At 49.1% G+C, this 17938-nt stretch overlaps 1 protein-coding gene across 1 annotated transcript in view; it reads left to right on the top strand.

Moving 5' to 3' along the window:
• GCN1 (GCN1 activator of EIF2AK4) overlaps positions 1–17938 on the top strand; it is a 59027-nt gene that overhangs the window by 15435 nt on the left and 25654 nt on the right. The window contains exons 10-33 of the mRNA XM_008507295.2: positions 198–272; positions 539–667; positions 1192–1242; positions 1578–1676; positions 1894–2067; positions 3391–3543; positions 4669–4761; positions 5845–5920; positions 6074–6233; positions 7037–7226; positions 7320–7444; positions 8236–8414; positions 8717–8810; positions 10029–10142; positions 10263–10461; positions 11363–11518; positions 11997–12178; positions 13948–14028; positions 14371–14514; positions 15447–15574; positions 15741–15930; positions 16140–16210; positions 16818–16983; positions 17332–17526. Coding sequence (XP_008505517.2) covers positions 198–272; positions 539–667; positions 1192–1242; positions 1578–1676; positions 1894–2067; positions 3391–3543; positions 4669–4761; positions 5845–5920; positions 6074–6233; positions 7037–7226; positions 7320–7444; positions 8236–8414; positions 8717–8810; positions 10029–10142; positions 10263–10461; positions 11363–11518; positions 11997–12178; positions 13948–14028; positions 14371–14514; positions 15447–15574; positions 15741–15930; positions 16140–16210; positions 16818–16983; positions 17332–17526 — 3224 coding nt within the window. The remainder of the gene's footprint in view (positions 1–197; positions 273–538; positions 668–1191; positions 1243–1577; positions 1677–1893; positions 2068–3390; positions 3544–4668; positions 4762–5844; positions 5921–6073; positions 6234–7036; positions 7227–7319; positions 7445–8235; positions 8415–8716; positions 8811–10028; positions 10143–10262; positions 10462–11362; positions 11519–11996; positions 12179–13947; positions 14029–14370; positions 14515–15446; positions 15575–15740; positions 15931–16139; positions 16211–16817; positions 16984–17331; positions 17527–17938) is intronic.

A 17938-nucleotide genomic window follows, 5' to 3' on the forward strand; every position in this document is an offset into this window, starting at 1 on the left:
ATTGGGATGGGGCACTATACATCTTGACATCAGAGCTTGGAGCAAAGGTGTGACCACTCATGTGACCATATAGAGATGAAGAGTGGTCATGGTTCTTTGTGGCTAGATGGCAAGCCTGATGACATTGGCTGGGGAGTAGGGCAAAAATGGGTATTACACTTGAGACTGACATGATCAGTGCTTTCTCTGCCCCTCAGCTATCTCCAGTCTGCTGGCATCAGTGACTCTCGATCTCAGCCAGTATGCCCTGGACATCGTGAAAGGACTGGCCAGTGAGTATCTTGACCCCTATCCAGCCCCTAGAGTGACACCTTGGGTTTTGGTTGTACTTGTCCCAATTATTATAGAAAAAGGGGTAGGAGACAGCTCAGATTAGAAATGAGGCTTTAACCATGTTTGCATAGTATCTTTCCTGAGATCCTCTATAATGAGAACATAGAGCTAGGACTGAAGAGTGGGGAGCATGGAAAAGTCAAAGATGAAAGCCTGGATATTCACCTGTCGGCAACCTGTGAGCTGTGGCTGTTTGTGTGTCCAGGTCAGCTGAAATCCAACAGTCCACGCCTGATGGACGAAGCCGTGCTGGCACTGCGAAACTTGGCCCACCAATGCAGTGACTCCTCGGCAATGGAAGCCCTGACCAGGCACCTGTTTGCCATCCTTGGAGGTGAGCAAGCCTTCTTGGCCGTGGAGATGGCTGAGGGGTGGCCTCCAGCATTCCAAGACCTGACTAGCACTTGGTGTTCCGAGGCTGCTCGTGGCAAGGCCATGTGAAGGCCGTAGGCTGTGAATGTGTAAAGTGAACAGAAGCACTTGCAGGGCAGTGTAGATAGAGGTGTTCTCAGTTTCATTTTTTTTTTTAGGTATATATATTATTGTCTGCATAGAGGAAAAAACTAGAGGGAAATACACCAACATGTTAATAGTGTCTTTGAGTAGTGGGAACATGAGTGATTTTAAAATATTTTTCTTTGTATTTTTTCTGTGTCTTAGATTTTCTGTAAAAACATATTCCTTTTTTAGTTGGGGAAAAGAGCTAGTAAATGTTATTTTAAACCCAGCTTCACAACAGAAAGACTACTTAATGGAATCGGAAACTATATCTTGGATGTCACACACATGACTACAATATTCACCCCTTGGGAAATGTGGCAGATGTGAATTTTGTATCTCTACTGTCTCTCCTCTCAGGCTCAGAGGGAAAACTAACTATTGTAGCCCAGAAGATCAGCGTCCTCTCAGGTACTGAATTTCTCTGTGGGTAGTAGGAAGTGTGGTAGTAGATGAGGTGTAATGTAACTATTGGGTAAGGCGAGTCCTTCTTTGGATCTTGACTCTTCTGACAATCTTGGACATCCCAGCCTGGCTCCCAGGACTCTGCTGCCTGCCTGCTTGGCAAGTCTAGTGGGAGGCCTGGCTTCTACAGAAGGCAGGGTGTTTGCGGGGGGATTGAGGGAGGGTCAGTAATGGCCAGAGGAGAGGCATGGCTGCTGCGGAGGTGGGCAGTGGCGGAAAGACTCATGTGTTGGTGATTTCATGCTGATGAGGGGCTGAGCGGGGGATCCCCTACCTTCCAGGGATTGGGAGTGTCAGTCATCACGTGGTTTCTGGGCATTCCAGTCAAGTCCTGAATGGGACCGTTGCTGAGCTGTTCATCCCGTTTCTCCAGCAAGAAGGTAATTGTGTGCAGCATAGTGAGAATGCAGTCTAGACCCAACCTTGATCCTGGTTTTCGTGTTCAGCTTGCCATGAACCTCTTCTGAAGGCACATCTCCTCCCGAAGCATCACTGTTTTCTCTCCCTGGTACTCCTGCTTGCTTTCCTACACTGCTGGCAGTGATTTGACGTGGGTCTAAAATGTCAGACTGACTGGATTTCTGCTTCTTGCCTTAGTTCATGAAGTTACCTTGGTGCATGCTGTCTCTGTCCTGGCTCTTTGGTGTAACCGATTCACCACGGAAGTGCCCAAGAAGCTCACTGAATGGTTCAAGAAAGCCTTCAGCCTTAAAACCTCCACCTCTGCAGTGAGGCACGCCTACTTGCAGTGCATGTTGGCCTGCTTCCGAGGTGAGATCCTACCCCGCGGAGGGGACCAAGTCTCCAGGGCGTGATCACCTTTCCAGGCTTTCCCTTTTGGTTCAGCTTATTTTGCATCATTTAGTTTTACATCTCTGGCAGCATTTGGCTTAGTCATCCATAAAGCTCAGAATCAGAGTCCAACTTCACAGTAAATTCTGGCTTCTCCTCCTTAGCAGAATTTCAAAATAAAAAGCTTATTCAGAGAGGACCCGGAACCAGAACCTGCCACTACATTATCTGAGATCATGGAGAAGTGATTCTGATAGGACTGATTGGAGGAAAGGTCCAACTTCATATAAACTTTGTGCTGGACCTATTAAAAACAACCTCTGCCCTTGCTTCAGTGCCAGCAGACCTACTGTTATTTGGACATAGGCATCCACCTCTTCCCAGGAAGAGCTAGGGGAAACTTTCGTGTTCGTACAGGAGCTTGATCTCCATGGGGAAAATCTCCAACGTTGACTTCCACCTCTGAGATAGGCTTGTATGTCTTCTAAAAAGGTTTAAACTTAGGATGGCTGTGTTTAAGGAAATGTCTAGGAAATTCTACAGCTGCCTTTAGAGAGGGGACACTGTTTTATATAGTTCCTATATTCATATATCAGTTTGCAATTTTGTTGCATTGATCAGCCTTGATTTTAAATTGAGTTCTAGATAGCTAAGACATGGTTTAACCTAGTCTCTGCAGCTTTAGTTAGTTCTGCTTGATGCTTTTAAAATAAACATAATATAAAATAAACTTTTAAAATAAACATTTCCTGAATTCAAATCCATGACATCATCCGAAAGGAAAACTGGTTTCATTGTGAAATGTTCTGATATGCCAGTTTAGTAGTTAAGAAAACATGGATTTAGCTATAGTTTTAATAGGTTTCTACCTTTTTTTTTCTGAGTTTCATAGTTCATAGGTCAGCAAATTAGTTCTGCTTTTGAAATTTGGGTCCAGAGGTCATCTGGTATGGGAGAAGAACCCCAGATAGTAATTGATAGGCTTGAGGTTGGCCCTGGCTCTCCCTCAACCAGATATGTGGCCTTGGGCAACTCATGTAACCTCTCTTGGTCTGTTTCCTTTTCCATAAAAATGAATAGCTGGACTATTGGATTAGTTAGGATCCTTCTAACTCTAACTTTATGGCTGTAGAGTTTGAGTTAAGCCTCAGATTCTAATTCCACTTCTTCAAGATATTTGACAGGGTAACTGAAGGGTTTTAGTCAGCCGGATCAGATCTAGGTGGATAACTCCTTTCTTGAGTAATCTTGTCACTCCCAAGGATCAGAGTGTTCTGTGAGGTTCTGGTCCTCTCTCCACAGGTGACACACTACTGCAGGCCCTGGACTTACTGCCCTTGCTTGTCCAGACAGTGGAGAAGGCAGCCTCCCAAAGCACTCAGGTTCCCACAGTCACTGAAGGAGTCGCCGCAGCCCTGCTGCTCTCGAAGCTTTCCATGGCTGACTCACAGGCTGGTAAGAGTCCAGAAGTGTCTAGGATGGTAGTAGACAAGAGCCTCTTTCAGAGTCCTTGGGAGGAGTGTCGTGGTGTTTAGAATTTTACAGGTTCAGCTTGGCCACTTACTGCTCTGGGTCAGCCACAGGGCTGCTTGTCATCTGCAGGGATAAGCTTCAGGGTCGCAGTGAGCAATGGGAATGCAGTCAGGGGACTCTGTCACCGTCCTCTTTCATCCAGTGCTCTGGGATCAGGGCCGGTAGATAATGCGCAGACTGACCTGAGTTTAGTAGGGGACGTTTTATTAAAATTGGTTGTACAGTTAGAGAGTACAGAATTCAAAAGGTACGAGAGGATATAATGTGAAAAACTTCCCCTTAGCTAGCCTGTCTTCCAGCCACTTAGTTCCCCTTCCTGGGCAGTATTACCAGTTTTGTGTCTAAGGATAGTCAGTGAGTCATCAACTAAACATGCTGGGTAACAAACTGTATATGCCATGTTATATACTGAGCATATCTTGGAAAAGATTCCAAATCAGTACAACAAAAAGAACTTTTTTGTGTGTCTGTGTGCTATTCCATGCTTTCTTCAGTCCACTTTTTACTCTGCATACAGACATACCTGAACTTATTCCCATGCTTAGAAATGGAGTCATATGCCATCTCTGTATATGCCAGGGCACTGGCTGGGTGCCAGGAAAGGTTTCCTGAAGGAGGGAGCATTTGAACTAAGGTCCTGAAGGCTAGGAAGTCTTTCGCCAGCTGGAAGGGAATGGCCCAGTGTGAGTTCAAACCAGCCCCAGTCAGAGAAGGGCAGGGAAAGCACCATGTGTGAACCTCAAGTATTTCAGCCTGGTGCCTGGGCTAGGTGGGAATTTCAGATGGGAGGCAGCTCGCCTGGGATCCTGTGGACAACAGAGAACCACCAAAGGTTTTCATACAGGCGATGATACTAGAAGGACGGTTAGTTCTCAGAATGGGGGCAGGCAGAGGGCCTGGGAATGACTTATCCCTTCTGGCGGAGCACCCCTGCCTGCTGTAGCTGAGGGTCTGTCAGCAAAGCCAGCCCCACAGCTTCAGGATGAGGGGACCAGCTCTGCTGGACGTGGTGAGCTGGGTTGTGGAGCAACCTTTCGTTTCTTGCAGAGGCCAAACTGAGCAATTTCTGGCAGCTGATTGTGGATGAGAAGAAGCAGATTTTCACTTCTGAGAAATTCCTGCTCATGGCTTCAGAGGATGGTGAGTTACTCTCCCCTTGGTTGAACTTGAGGTTGGGGCCAAGTCTTTGGCAGGTCTTCGGACTGGACCCTTCCCCGATTATCTGTTGTCTTGACTAGTCAGCTTTGCAAAAACCTGGACCAGGGTGATCTGGCCAGCAGCTTGACTGTCGTGAGAATGAATTTATTCCTGCGGGGCGTGTATAATGCCAGGGAGATGAGGGGAAGTGGGAGATTTGTGGAGACAGAGCACTAATGGTTGTGGGGCTGTGATATTAGGTGTAATTATAGCTGATTGGGTAATTGGTGCTGTCTCAGAGGTTTTGTTCTATTAAGAGAAGCTCTGGTAGAATGTGGCTGGCTCCGCTCCCCTACCAGGAGGCACAAAAGCTGCTGGTTTCTATCCTGGCAGAGAAGAAACAGTTGATCTTTAAATGTAGGTTTAAAATTCTAGGTTGCCTTAGGCGTGTCTGCCACTAATTGATGATTTGAAAAGTCGTATTGACTCACAAATCACAACATCCTATTAATGAGCTATAACTGTTAGTCACTTTCTGGTTTTTTAAAAAAAATTTAGCTAGTTTTTTGTATAGGAAGTACATTCATGTAATTCAAAAATAAAAGATCCAAGAGCGTCTACACTGAAAATTGTACCCTTGCTTTGATCTCTGGCCACCCAGTGTCCCTGGCTATGGAGAACCAATTTTATCAGCTTCTTGTGTATCCTTGGTATTTTATATTTATACCAGCAAATATCTTTATGTGTTAGTTCTCTACCTTTTTACACAAATGGTAGCATGCCTGCTGTACACATTATGCTGTCTAGACTTGGAAATCATTCCATGCCAGTATGTAATGAGTGTCTTTATTCTTTTTTAGAACTGCATAGTAATTTTTAATTAATTAAAAGAAAGTGTATATTTTTACATATTCCAAAATACATGTGTGCATAGTTAGCAAAAAGAGGGGAATTCAAATGAGCTGTAATTTCACATCCAGTGATAATCGCATTTACATTTTGGTGTTCATTTTCCAGTTCTTTCCAGTTTTTTCTGGATGTGTTCTCTACTTTAAAATCATGTGTGCTGTTTCTCTCCCCTCCTAGCCCTGTGTACTGTGTTGCAGCTGACGGAGAGACTTTTCCTTGACCACCCTCAGAGACTCACAGCCAACAAAGTTCAGTACGTGAGGCTCACTTACCTTTCCTCTTGGGCCAAACGAGGCAAACCCTGGCAGGATCCTGAGGAACGGCGGTGTGCAGGGGGTGGGAGGGCTTGCTGTGGAGAGCCCCGCGCCTGGCCGTCCCCAAGGAAGGTTTGTCCCTGTGCTCGCAGGCAGTACCACCGGGCTCTGGTGGCGGTGCTCCTGAGTCGCACCTGGCACGTGCGCAGGCAGGCTCAGCAGACAGTTCGGAAGCTGCTGTCCTCTCTCGGGGGCTTTAAGCTGGCGTACGGACTCCTAGAGGAGCTGAAGACTGTCCTCAGTTCTCACAAGGTGAGGGCACCTGGGCACCAGAATTCAGAGCTGTTTCCTGACCCTGCTTATGCCATGGGGTGTTGGCTGGGCCACTCCTGGGCTCTTCTTACTCACTCACACCCTGTGTGATGCTAGAATCTTCTCTGCCCTCAAGCTCCGGTAACATCTTGTTTTGTAAAATTCCTTTTCCTTTTCATAGACCCTTTTCTTTCTTCCCACATCTTATGACATGTAGTGCAACCTTTTTATCCCTGACTAATGGAATAACACTTTGTTTTTAAAGCCCTTTATAACATTTTCACGAATGTTATAAAGCCCATTCTCCCTTTTGCTTTTTCACAATGCCTTTAAAAGGCAGACAGGCTTGCTACCCTTATTTTGTATGAGTTATCCAGGGTTCCGGCATCTGGAAGACTTGCGTAGGGTCTCCTGGCCAGTGGGTGGCGGAACTAGGAGTAGATTCCAAAGACCTGGCTCCTGTTTCACTGCCCTCTGTGCCCCATTTCCCTGCTTCCCTCCCTCCCTAATCCTGCTTGAGGGATGTGGGCCAGTGACGGACGGGTGGGTCTGTCAGCTGGGTCTCCTGGACCAGTTTCTCTTGCCTTCTTTTCCCCTGTGGGCTTTTTAGGTGCAAAGTCACAGGTGCTTCCTCCTTCCAGACACATCTCACAGCCTGTAGGTCCCAATGCAGGGAGCTGGGTATCAGTCTTTATCCAGTAGGAGCCCCAGAAAACAACATGAGCAAAAGGCAGTTGTGTCCATGTGTGCCAAGCCTGCACAGCACTCTGAGCAGTGGGAGCTCATGTGTTGTCTCCACACAGGTGCTGCCCTTAGAGGCTCTGGTGACCGATGCTGGGGAGGTGACTGAGTCAGGCAAGGCCTGTGTGCCTCCACGAGTCCTGCAGGAGGCTCTGTGTATCATCTCTGGGGTGCCAGGCCTGGAGGGTGACGTCACCAACACTGAACAGCTGGCCCAGGAAATGCTGATCATCTCCCACCACCCATCCTTAGGTCTGTGTCTGGGGTGGGTGTGCAAGGGGTGGGAGGGCTCTCTTGTAAGAGCAGGCTGAGCAGAAAGCCTCAAACAGCTCCACTCCCCTTCAGTGGCAGTGCAATCTGGACTCTGGCCAGCACTTCTCACTAGGATGAAGATTGATCCCGAAGCCTTCATCACCAGGCACCTGGATCAGATCATTCCTAGGATCACCACACAGAGTCCCCTCAACCAGGTGATTAGTGCCTGAGCTGGTTCTGGCCTCGGGTCAGAGTGTGGGAAGGGAAGATTCAAAGAAACAGCTGAAGATGTGATGAAATGTGGGCTTGGACCCTGGGGTTGCAAGTGACAGAAAATGCAAACTGGTTTGAGCACAGAGACAACTCACTGCCTCGTCTAACTGCTAAGTCCCTGGATATGACTGGCTCCAGGTGATGCTGGCTGCAGGGACTCAGATGTTGTCCTCAGGACATTGTAGGTGATGTCTCTCTTGCTCTTTGTCCGTCTCTCTTGTCTCATCCCTGCTTTCCACGATGTGGGCTCCTTTCTCAGACAGCATTCCCCTTTCTGGTAGGAGGATAGTGGCTAGAGTTCCAGGCTTACAGCTTGTCCTCTTATCAGCTCCAGTAGAAGCAGCGTGCATTTTCTAGTCATTTCAACTGGCATGTGCTCTCACTGTCCCTGGTTGACCTGACTTGGCTCCTATGCTCGTCCCTGAGCCTCTCCTTCTGGTCTGGACCACGTGCCCACCTCTGGAAAGGGTGGGGACAGCTTCACCTGAAGCATAGAGATTGAGAGTAGAGGAGGAGTGTGTCCCCCAAATCAGGCTGCTATTCCAGACAAAGGGATAAATGCTTGTTGAGAAGGCAGGAACATGCCACAGCTGTCCACTCTGGCAGGCAGTGCTCAAAAAGAAGAGGCAGTGGCAAGAAGGGGAGCCAATTTCTAGGGGCATTTAGGCGTGGCAGGACCCCTCTCCAATGCCAGCCTTAGTGCACACTGACTGTATCTGTGTTTGCCTGGCAGTCTTCCATGAATGCCATGGGTTCCCTCTCCATCCTGTCGCCGGACCGAGTCCTCCCGCAGCTCATCAGCACCATCACCGCCTCTGTGCAGAACCCTGCCTTGCGCCAGGTGACCCGGGAGGAGTTTGCCATCATGCAGACTCCTGCCGGGGAACTGTATGACAAATCCATCATCCAGAGGTGAGACCCCACTTCTGGGCTCAGTTGGCCCAAGGCTTAGTTTTCTTGCCTGTAAGATGGAGACAACACCTCCTTTTTAGGGTCATTGTGAGGAACAAATGAAACAACCTATGCATTCACTGGACAGGTACCTGCTCTGTTCCAGGCACATGCTTAGTCCCGGGATACAAGAGCATGTTGAGTGTCCAGCACTTTTCTGGTGCATACTACCTAAAAGCTAGCTGGGATTTCATGGCTAGTGGGAGGCTGAAGGGCCTGCTGGCTATTTTGAAGCTGGCTGATCACCTACTCTGGTGTTTCAGTGCCCAGCAAGACAGCATAAAAAAGGCCAACATGAAGCGGGAGAACAAAGCTTACTCCTTCAAGGAGCAGATCATCGAGCTGGAGCTGAAGGAGGTGAGTATGCGGAACCATCGCACATGGAGTGGCTGCTGAGTTTTGTGGCCTCAGGCTGGTGACTTTTCCTGGTGCACTATATACTGTTCCCTTGGGTCATCCTCAGACCCATGGCACACTCCTTTGGTCTCCCGCACCCTCCCAGGTCCTTCACACTCTTTAGTTACCCTTTGTCAGTAGCTTTCTCCACCCCCAACTCAAGGAAAACAAATTTCTCTCTTTGTTGGGTGCCGGCAGCAGTTCATATGTTCCTCCACTAAGTGGTGTTGCTTGATTCCATGCCTGTCCTCTCAGCTCCTGGAAGGCTGGGACCTGTCTTTCCTCCTGACAGCAGGCACAGGGTGTGGCACAATGTAGCCTCTGAGGAAGTGTGGTTTGATTGCCGTATTCAGCTTCTAACAGAACTGGTTCCGATAGAAGCAGAGCACACAGGGTTCTTTCCTGTCTCAGACTTTGTTCTTCCCTCGGTCTTTATCAGACTGGGTTCTTCTTTCTTTCCCATCCCTTATCTTTCACATGTCTACGTGTTCCCTTCTTAGAGAGGTGACCACCCTGCCCACCCCATCTAAAGTAAACTCCATCCTTCTTCCTGGTTACTATGCATCCTCCTAAATCCTTTTATAACATTTGTCGTGATCTGAAGTCATCTTGTTTGTGTATTTATTTACCTGCTCGTTGTTATCTTTGCCCACTAGATTGTGAGCTCTGTGAGGGCTGAGACTTGGTCTTGTTCCCCATGGTCTCCCCAGCATCTAGAACAGTGCCTGGCACAATGTAGGTGCTCAGTAAATACTCGCTGAATGAATGAGTGCTTTCTCGACCTTTTCCAGGCTTCAGCTTAGACCGGGGAGAGCTTCTGTAGGGAGGTCCTGGCCAGGAGGGGAGGCTGAAGTTTTGATTCTGAAGCTATGTGTGTACCAAAATACCCTTTTCAGCACATTGGGGGACTTTTCATTTTTCTAATGTATCAAAGGGCTCCCTTGTGTTTGTCAGTAGAGAGTCCAGTAAGAAATCCCTTCTCCACTACTCTCTCCGTTCTGTAGAAAGCAGATGGCTGCAGACTTTGTGGGAGATGGAGGAGGCCACATGGCAGGTTTGGGGGCCCAGGTCACAGACTTAGAGCTAGCATGGTGCTTGTGGAACTGAGCTTGCCCTCCTCTGTAGTAGGGAGGGAGGTCTGTTCCCTGGAGATGAAATTGCTTTGCTCGTTCCCTTCAGGAGATAAAGAAGAAGAAGGGCATAAAAGAGGAGGTGCAGCTGACCAGCAAGCAGAAGGAGATGCTGCAGGCTCAGCTGGACAAGGAGGCACAGATCCGCAGGCGGCTGCAGGAGGTAAGTGGCTGCTGCCACCACACACCTGTGCTGTGAGAGTGCTGGGCGGCCCAGCCCCACTCTTTGCTGTCCTGGAGCAGGGCCCTGCTGACCTGCCCCCTGGGACAACTCTACTTGCAGCTGGATAGTGAGCTGGAGGCGGCGCTAGGACTGCTGGACACCATCCTGGCCAAGAACCCATCTGGCCTGACCCAGTACATCCCTGTCTTGGTTGACTCTTTCCTGCCCTTGCTGAAATCTCCGCTGGCCGCTCCTAGGATCAAGAACCCTTTCCTGTCCTTGGCTGGCTGTGTCATGCCCCCTCGGCTCAAGGCTTTGGGTTAGTCCTTGTTTGCTGGCTGTGGGTGTTGCCTGGGGCAGGTTGAGAGGTGGGCAGCGGATGCCCCTGAGTGCTTGTGGGGAGGTACACAGTGATCTAGGCTACTGACTTTTGTTTCCATATGGAAGCAGCTTTGGGAACCTCAAGCTGCATGTCCTTAGGAATGACGTAATGCCACCTCTCTCCCATTTTGTCTGCTGTGCTTTCACTCTGAGGACTAAGGTTTAGGTACTAGTCAGTGTGATCTTTCTGTAGGAGTTTTAAAACTAGGGAGTCAGAAATTCAGTGGCGCTGGGGAAGGTTTGATGCCACGTGGCCAGTCAGCGCACCCCAGAGCACCCACTTGTTGGTGATTAGAGGTCTCTGTGACCTTTAGCTTTCTTTTGGCTTTGGAGAAACAAAGACCAGGTAGAGTGACTGGGAATTATGGTGTCCTCACTTTGTGGGTTGTTTAATGACCTTGAGCAGACTTCCTCGCCTAAAGGATATGTTGCCATGGGTGAGGGTGGAATCTGGGAACTGTTCTGAGGGGAAAAGTCAGTCAGTACATATAGAAGCTGCCAGAAGTGTTACCTGGCTGGCTGGGCTGTTGCGTGGAAGGTAGGAATGCCATACAGGTAGAGCTTTACTTCTGGCTGAATAATCCTTGGATGGCTCTTGCCTCTTCTCAGCATACTTTTAGTTTCTTAATGTCGGGACAGCTCCCTGCCTGCCTACCCTTCAGCACTGTCACAGAGATGAAATGAGAAGTTAGGGTGAGGATATTTTGGCACGGCAGAATTGATTACTGTTAAGTCAGAGGGATGTGGCGTCTTTGCCCTGTGTCCCTGGTTTGCACCCAGGCCAGATTCTGCATCTTTGCATGGGTCATTCTCTGCTGAGTCCCTTCTCTTGGACACAGGCACTTTGGTGAGCCATGTGACTCTGCGTCTGCTGAAGCCAGAGTGTGCCCTGGATAAGTCATGGTGCCAAGAAGAGCTGTCGCTGGCTGTGAAGAGAGCAGTGACCCTGCTGCACAGCCACACCATCACCAGCAGGGGGGGCAAGGGTGAGCAAGGTAAGGGACAGGGCAGACAAAGGGCTCGAGGTGATATGAGTCGGGGTGGGGAATCCATGAACTGTGGCGTCCCCCAGAGTTCTTGAGGCTGTGGCCTTGGGCAGCTTCCTTCCCTCCCTGGCCTTGGTTTGCTCATCCAAAAAGTGGGGGTTGGAGTAGATGAAGGATTTTTGAGTTCAATCCTGGCATTCTGTGAGTTGCTGAGACCTCCATTGAGGGTTTACTTCTTGTCAGTGGAACCTACTTGTCCATTTTAACTCTCACATTCTGGAACTGGGCAGTGTTTGGGGTAGGAGCAGGACTGGCTTTAGAACTGGGCTACCAGCTGTCGTCCCTGTCATCATACTGTGTGCTTTTGGGTGTCAGAAAGGTTTTCCAGCCTTTCCCCCTGCCCACTCGCTCTGAGGATGGAGACTGAGGCAGCAGCGTCTGTGCCCTGCCCTGCCTGTAGGATTGTGTCTGCCTCTTGCTCTCACAGATGCCGCGCCCCTGTCTGCGCCAGCCTTCTCCTTAGTCTTCCCGTTTTTGAAGATGGTGCTGACCGAGATGCCCTGCCACAGTGAGGAGGAGGAGGAGCGCATGGCCCAGATTCTTCAGATCCTCACTGTCCATGCCCAGCTGAGGGCCTCACCCAGCAACCCGCCCGGGCGTGTGGATGAGGTTGGCAGGGGAGCTCCGCTCTCCCCTTGGCTTAAGGGAAGTTGGGGAGGCAGGGGCTTTCAGCACCTTGGTGGGGCAGTGGAGTGTGTGTTTACACCTACAGCAGCAGCCATTGGTGAGGAGAACCCAGATGTTCTGTTTAGTGCAGCTGTCAAGGCCTCAAAGAAGCTTAACGGGTTTCTTGTGTCTGATAGTTTATGACCTGAAGAAATTGAAGGATTTTGTATCAATTTACTATGTTTGTTTTATTTCTAACTCAGAAGATAGTACTGCTGCCTTTTCCTGTGACTTACAATTATGAGATTGGACCTTATTCATGGAGGTGTTTTCTTTTTAATAGATTATGTTTTAAAAATTTGCCAAAGTAATGCATGCATATTTTTAAAAATTCCAACAGTACAGAAACAAAACAGAAGTGCCAATCCCCAGAGGGGACAGTTGCTAGCAGTTAGGTGTATACCCTCGTGGACCCTTTTATTTTTTTGAGGAAGGTTAACCTTGAGCTAACATCCGCCGCCAGTCCTCCTCCTTTTGCTGAGGAAGATTGTCCCTAAGCTAATATCCCTGCCCATCTTCCTCTACTCTTTATGTGGGACGCCTGCCACAGCATGGCTTGACAAGTGGTTCATAGGTCAGCACCCAGGATCTGAACTGGCGAACCCTGGGCCTGCCAAAGCGGAGCATGCAAACTTAAGCACTATGCCACTGGGCTGGCCCCAACGTGAACCTTTTTTTAAGCAAGCACATGTAAAACTCACACCCTCACACACAGTAAAGCAAAAATATTGTAAAAATATTGTAAAAAAAAAAAAAGTATTGGGGGCTGGCCCCGTGGCCAAGTGGTTAAGTTTGATGCTCTGCTTCGGTGGCCCAGGGTTTCGATGGTTCAGATCCTGGGCACGGACATGGCACTGCTCATCAGGCCACGTTGAGGCGGCATCCCACATGCCACAACTAGAAGGACCCACAACTAAAATAGACAACTATGTACTGGGGGGATTTGGGGAGAAAAAGCAAAAACAAAAGATTGGCAACAGTTGTTAGCTCAGGTGCCAGTCTTTAAAAAAAATAAAAAGTATTGCTTTTTTCATATGATATATACTCTGGATCTCTTCCCATGTCATTGCATATAAATGAAGTATTTTACAGGCGCTGTGGGATTCTCTGCAATGGCTACAGCATTTTTTAGTTAAGTCTTTACCTGTTGATGGATGTTTTAAGGTTGTTTCTAATTTTTCTCTGTTGGGAGCAGTGCTATGGTGTGCCCCCTTTTATGTATATGGCCCCTGTGCACCCATGTGAGAATTTCCATAGGACGGATTCTTGGGTGTGGAGTTGCTAGGTTATGTGGCATGTTCTGAGCTATACCCTCACTAAGAGTTCCCTTTTCTCCAAACTGAACACAACCTCAGATAATAGAAATCTTGCCAACGATGGGTGAAAGGATGGTATCTCATTTTGTGTTTGTTTACTTACTTGTAAGGTTAAATAAGTGTCTCGTTGTGTGTTTAGGGGCCATCTGTATTTCTTGTTCTGTGAATTTCAAGGGAGTTTCAGGGTTTATTTATTTTGAGTCCCTGAGGATTATGGTTGACTGGGGTTGGCTCCTGTGGATTTAGTTGTAAAACTGATGGTCTTTCTACAGTGGACTCGTCCATATGACCCTGACTGTTGCCCAGTGTGTGAGAGGATGCTTCTTCCTGTGCCGCCAAACTTGGTTACAGACCTTCCCCAGAGCCTCACCCTGACTATCTGCTCTTCTCTCCTAGAATGGCCCGGAGCTGCTGCCTCGTGTGGCCATGCTGCGCCTTCTGACTTGGGTGATTGGGACAGGCTCTCCCCGCCTACAGGTAATCTGGTTTTCAGTTGGCTGTTGCTGTGACTTAGTTGATAACCTCAACTTCAGGTCCTGGCACTTGAGGTTGAGTCCTAGTTCTCTCTCTTGGCCCCCAGTTTTGGATCTGGGCAGAAGGGCTGCTTTTGAGAGCCAGCCTGACTGTTCTCGGCTAGTGAGGGGCTTTGTTTGGTTACTATCACTGGCGTTGGCCTGGAGCTGGGGTCTCAGCCCTAATAGGGCTGTGAGGTGGATGTTCTCAGTTCAGATCCCTCTCTGGGCCGTTCAGCACATCACCTGGCCCCATACAAGTAGATAATTTGCTGAACTGCACCCAGTGGATCGATGTTCTCCTTAGGTTCTGGCTTCAGACACCCTGACCACCCTGTGTGCCAGCAGCAGTGGCGAGGATGGCTGTGCCTTCGCAGAGCAGGAGGAGGTGGACGTGCTGCTCTCTGCCTTGCAGTCCCCGTGTGCCAGTGTGCGGGACACTGTGCTTCGGGTACGTGCCCACTCCCTCTTGGGGCCACTGCAGTGTCCCTTGTCACTTGTGCAAGTGTTTGAGCTGCACGAGGGACATTCTCTCAAATGTCCCATCAATTCTGATGGGAGATGCCTTACATCTGCACTAGTGTGTCCTGGAGGCAAAAAGGGTCATTCTGGGAATCCGAAAATGAAGCAGTTGTCATGATGTATCGTATTTTTTTCTTCACTTCTAAAGATGTCACCTAGTTTCTAAAATGGAATGTGGGTCTTGATACTTCTATAGAGAAACATAACTCATAGGAGTAGTTCATTTCTTTAACCTACTAGCTTGTACTTGCCTTTTCTTGGTGCTTTTCGACTAAAAACTAAAGGATCCCCTTAGAGTATGAGATGATGATTCCCGAATGCCACTCTGCAGCCTCCTGCTGTTGATCTGTTACAGAGCTTTCACTGGTCTTTGGTAAAATCTGAAAAATGATGGCAATGTGGTAAATTTTTTTTAGAGGAAATGCCCTTCTTCTGGGGTTTTATCTGTCTTGCTTAGAGTTGCATCTTTAAATTTTACATTGAAAAATATTCTACCACCACACACCATCATTTCACAAAAGAAAAACTATTTGAAGAGATTAAGCAGCTAGTGAGTTGAGCTGACTCATAGCATTCCCTAGACCAGCTCTGACCAATGGAATTTTCTGCAATGATGGAAATATTTTATATCTGTGTTGTCCAATGCGGTAGCCACTAAGCCAGCGTGTGGCTATTGAGCAATTGAAATGTGGCTAGTGTGACTGAGGAACTTAGAGTTAATTTTAGTTGATTTAACTTTGAAGACCCATGTGTGGCTGGTGGCTACATCTTGGACAGTGCAGCCCTGGAGGGAGGCAGGGAGGCAGGTCAGGGACTCTTCTGAAAGGTCATGCCTCACACGGTCCGATCCCACCCCGTCAGGGGCTGATGGAACTCCACATGGTATTGCCAGCACCTGACACCGATGAGAAGAATGGTCTGAACCTTCTGCGGAGGCTCTGGGTGGTCAAGTTCGACAAAGAGGAGGAGATCCGGAAGCTGGCTGAGAGGTAAGAGCCAAAAGGTTGTTTTTCCTGCTCTGTTGTTTTTCCCCTTATGAAATAACTGGACCCAATGTGCTCAGCCTACAGTGAGAGAAGGGCTGGGTGGTCGGGTTTGGTGGCATGGGCGCTGGAGATCCCTGTGTGACCAGCCCCTGCCTTTGGTCTGTTACAGGCTCTGGTCGACGATGGGCCTAGATCTGCAGCCAGACCTCTGCTCCTTGCTGATCGACGATGTGATCTATCACGAGGCAGCTGTGAGGCAGGCTGGGGCTGAAGCCCTCTCCCAAGCAGTGGCACGTTACCAGCGACAGGCGGCAGAGGTGATGGGCAGGCTCATGGAGATTTACCAGGAGAAGCTCTACGTGAGTATCCTGTGCACTCTGATGTGGTCTGGGTGGTGTAAGGGTGCATTGGACTCTACTCAGCCTCCGGCCTGTTCCAGACAGGAGTCTTGGAGGTCACTGGCTCAGGGTGGCTGTGACTGATCTCCCGCCTCACACCCAGGTTGCTGGCTTGCCCGGCTTGGCTGGAGAGAACACTGTAGTACATTTATCAACCTGTTTTGTTGCAGCGGCCGCCCCCAGTGCTGGATGCTTTGGGACGAGTTATCTCAGAATCTCCTCCAGATCAGTGGGAAGCCAGGTATAACAGCTGTTATAATCTTGTTCCACTCAGAGCTTTCTGAGATGTAGCAGGTTGGCTTGCCTAGGTGCTCTGAGGAGACAGCATGGAATAATGGACCAGTAGAGGGAAAGGGCAAGACCTCCCTCTGAGTCAGAGAGACCTGAGTTCAAGTGCTGGTTCCTCCTGTGCTAGCCGTGTGAGCTTGGGCCTCCAGGCCTCTGTTTCCTCAGCGGCCCCGGGGATCTTCTTACTGCTCTATAGCCGAAAAGAATAACAGCACTTTCTCATTGTAGAATATATCCATTTCCTGTGCCTTCACGTCTAGTTCCTTTACCTCTCCTCCTCCTGCAGCCCGCCCTGGCAGTAGGGGGGTAGACATTGCACTTACACATGGGGAAATGGAGGCAGAGGTGGTCTCCTGCCCAAGGTCACCCTGTAGGAGGTAAACTCCAGGCAGATGGCAGGTCTCTATTTGACAAGTGGGCTGTTACAGACTTCATGCTGTGCTCTACCCTCCAAAGGGGTGTTTGCAGCTGGCCAGCTCCCTCTCCTTGTGACACACCAAGAGAGACCCCACCAGCAGACGTGGCCCTCCCCCGCTGACATGCCCCCACTTCCTTCCCAGGTGTGGCCTGGCTTTGGCCCTGAACAAGCTTTCCCAGTGTTTGGATAGCTCTCAGGTGAAGCCACTCTTTCAGTTTTTTGTCCCTGATGCCCTCAACGACCGAAACCCTGATGTCCGGAAATGCATGTTAGATGCAGCCCTCGCGACGCTCAACATCCATGGGAAGGTAAAAGATTTCAGCCAGCTGATGGGTGGGGAGAAGACCGGGCCAAGCGAGAGGCAGGCTGAGCAGTGGTGACGCAAGGAGGGCCAAAAATTCTGGCAGGGCACTGGCCCCCGTGAAAATTCCATTTGTAGTTCTTCTGAGCCAAAAAGACCCCAAGAGGGTGTTAAATTCTTATAAGTCTGTTGCAGTCCTGTCAGAAAACTGGGAAACCTGCTGGCATTGTTGGCTGGCTTGTCAGGATGCCTGTCCCAGAGCCAGACTTGGGCTTGGTCCTTGGGGCAGAGACTGTCATTGCCAGATGGAGCCTATGAGGTTGATGTGAGGCTCTGGGTGCACTTGGCTTTCCAGGAGAACGTCAACTCGCTGCTGCCAGTGTTCGAGGAGTTCTTAAAGAACGCGCCCAACGACGCCAGCTACGATGCCGTGCGGCAGAGCGTGGTGGTCCTGATGGGCTCTCTGGCTAAGCACCTGGACAAGAGTGACCCTAAAGTGAAGCCCATTGTTGCCAAGCTCATCGCTGCCCTCTCCACCCCCTCCCAGCAGGTACCTGTCACCTGTCCTGGGGCCCTGACTGCAGATAGGCAGTGGGATGCTGGGGCTGAGTTAGCTGTCAGGGTCCAGAAGGCCCAGTTACCTGTGAGGAGTTGACCCCTTTCTCAGGGGACAGCCTGGTTTATAGTCAAGAATACCCCTGGAGAGGGAATTTTCTTGTTGCTTTGTTCTAAACAACCTCCTGAATATTTTCATTTTTTCTACTCATTTACTAATATCATTCATCGTTCTTTTGCACTTAGTATATATTTGGCACTAAGGATACAAAAATTAAAAAAAACCAGGCTCTCTCTGTATTGAGCATTCTCTGACCCTCTCTGTGTGTTTGTTATATGTTTCAGGGGCCTTTTAATGCAGCCTCCAAGCCACAGTGCAGGGATTTTGTTTTTTGTTTTGTTTTGTT

Source organism: Equus przewalskii, chromosome 7 (genome assembly GCF_037783145.1).
Source record: "Equus przewalskii isolate Varuska chromosome 7, EquPr2, whole genome shotgun sequence".
Lineage (NCBI taxonomy): Eukaryota > Metazoa > Chordata > Mammalia > Perissodactyla > Equidae > Equus > Equus przewalskii.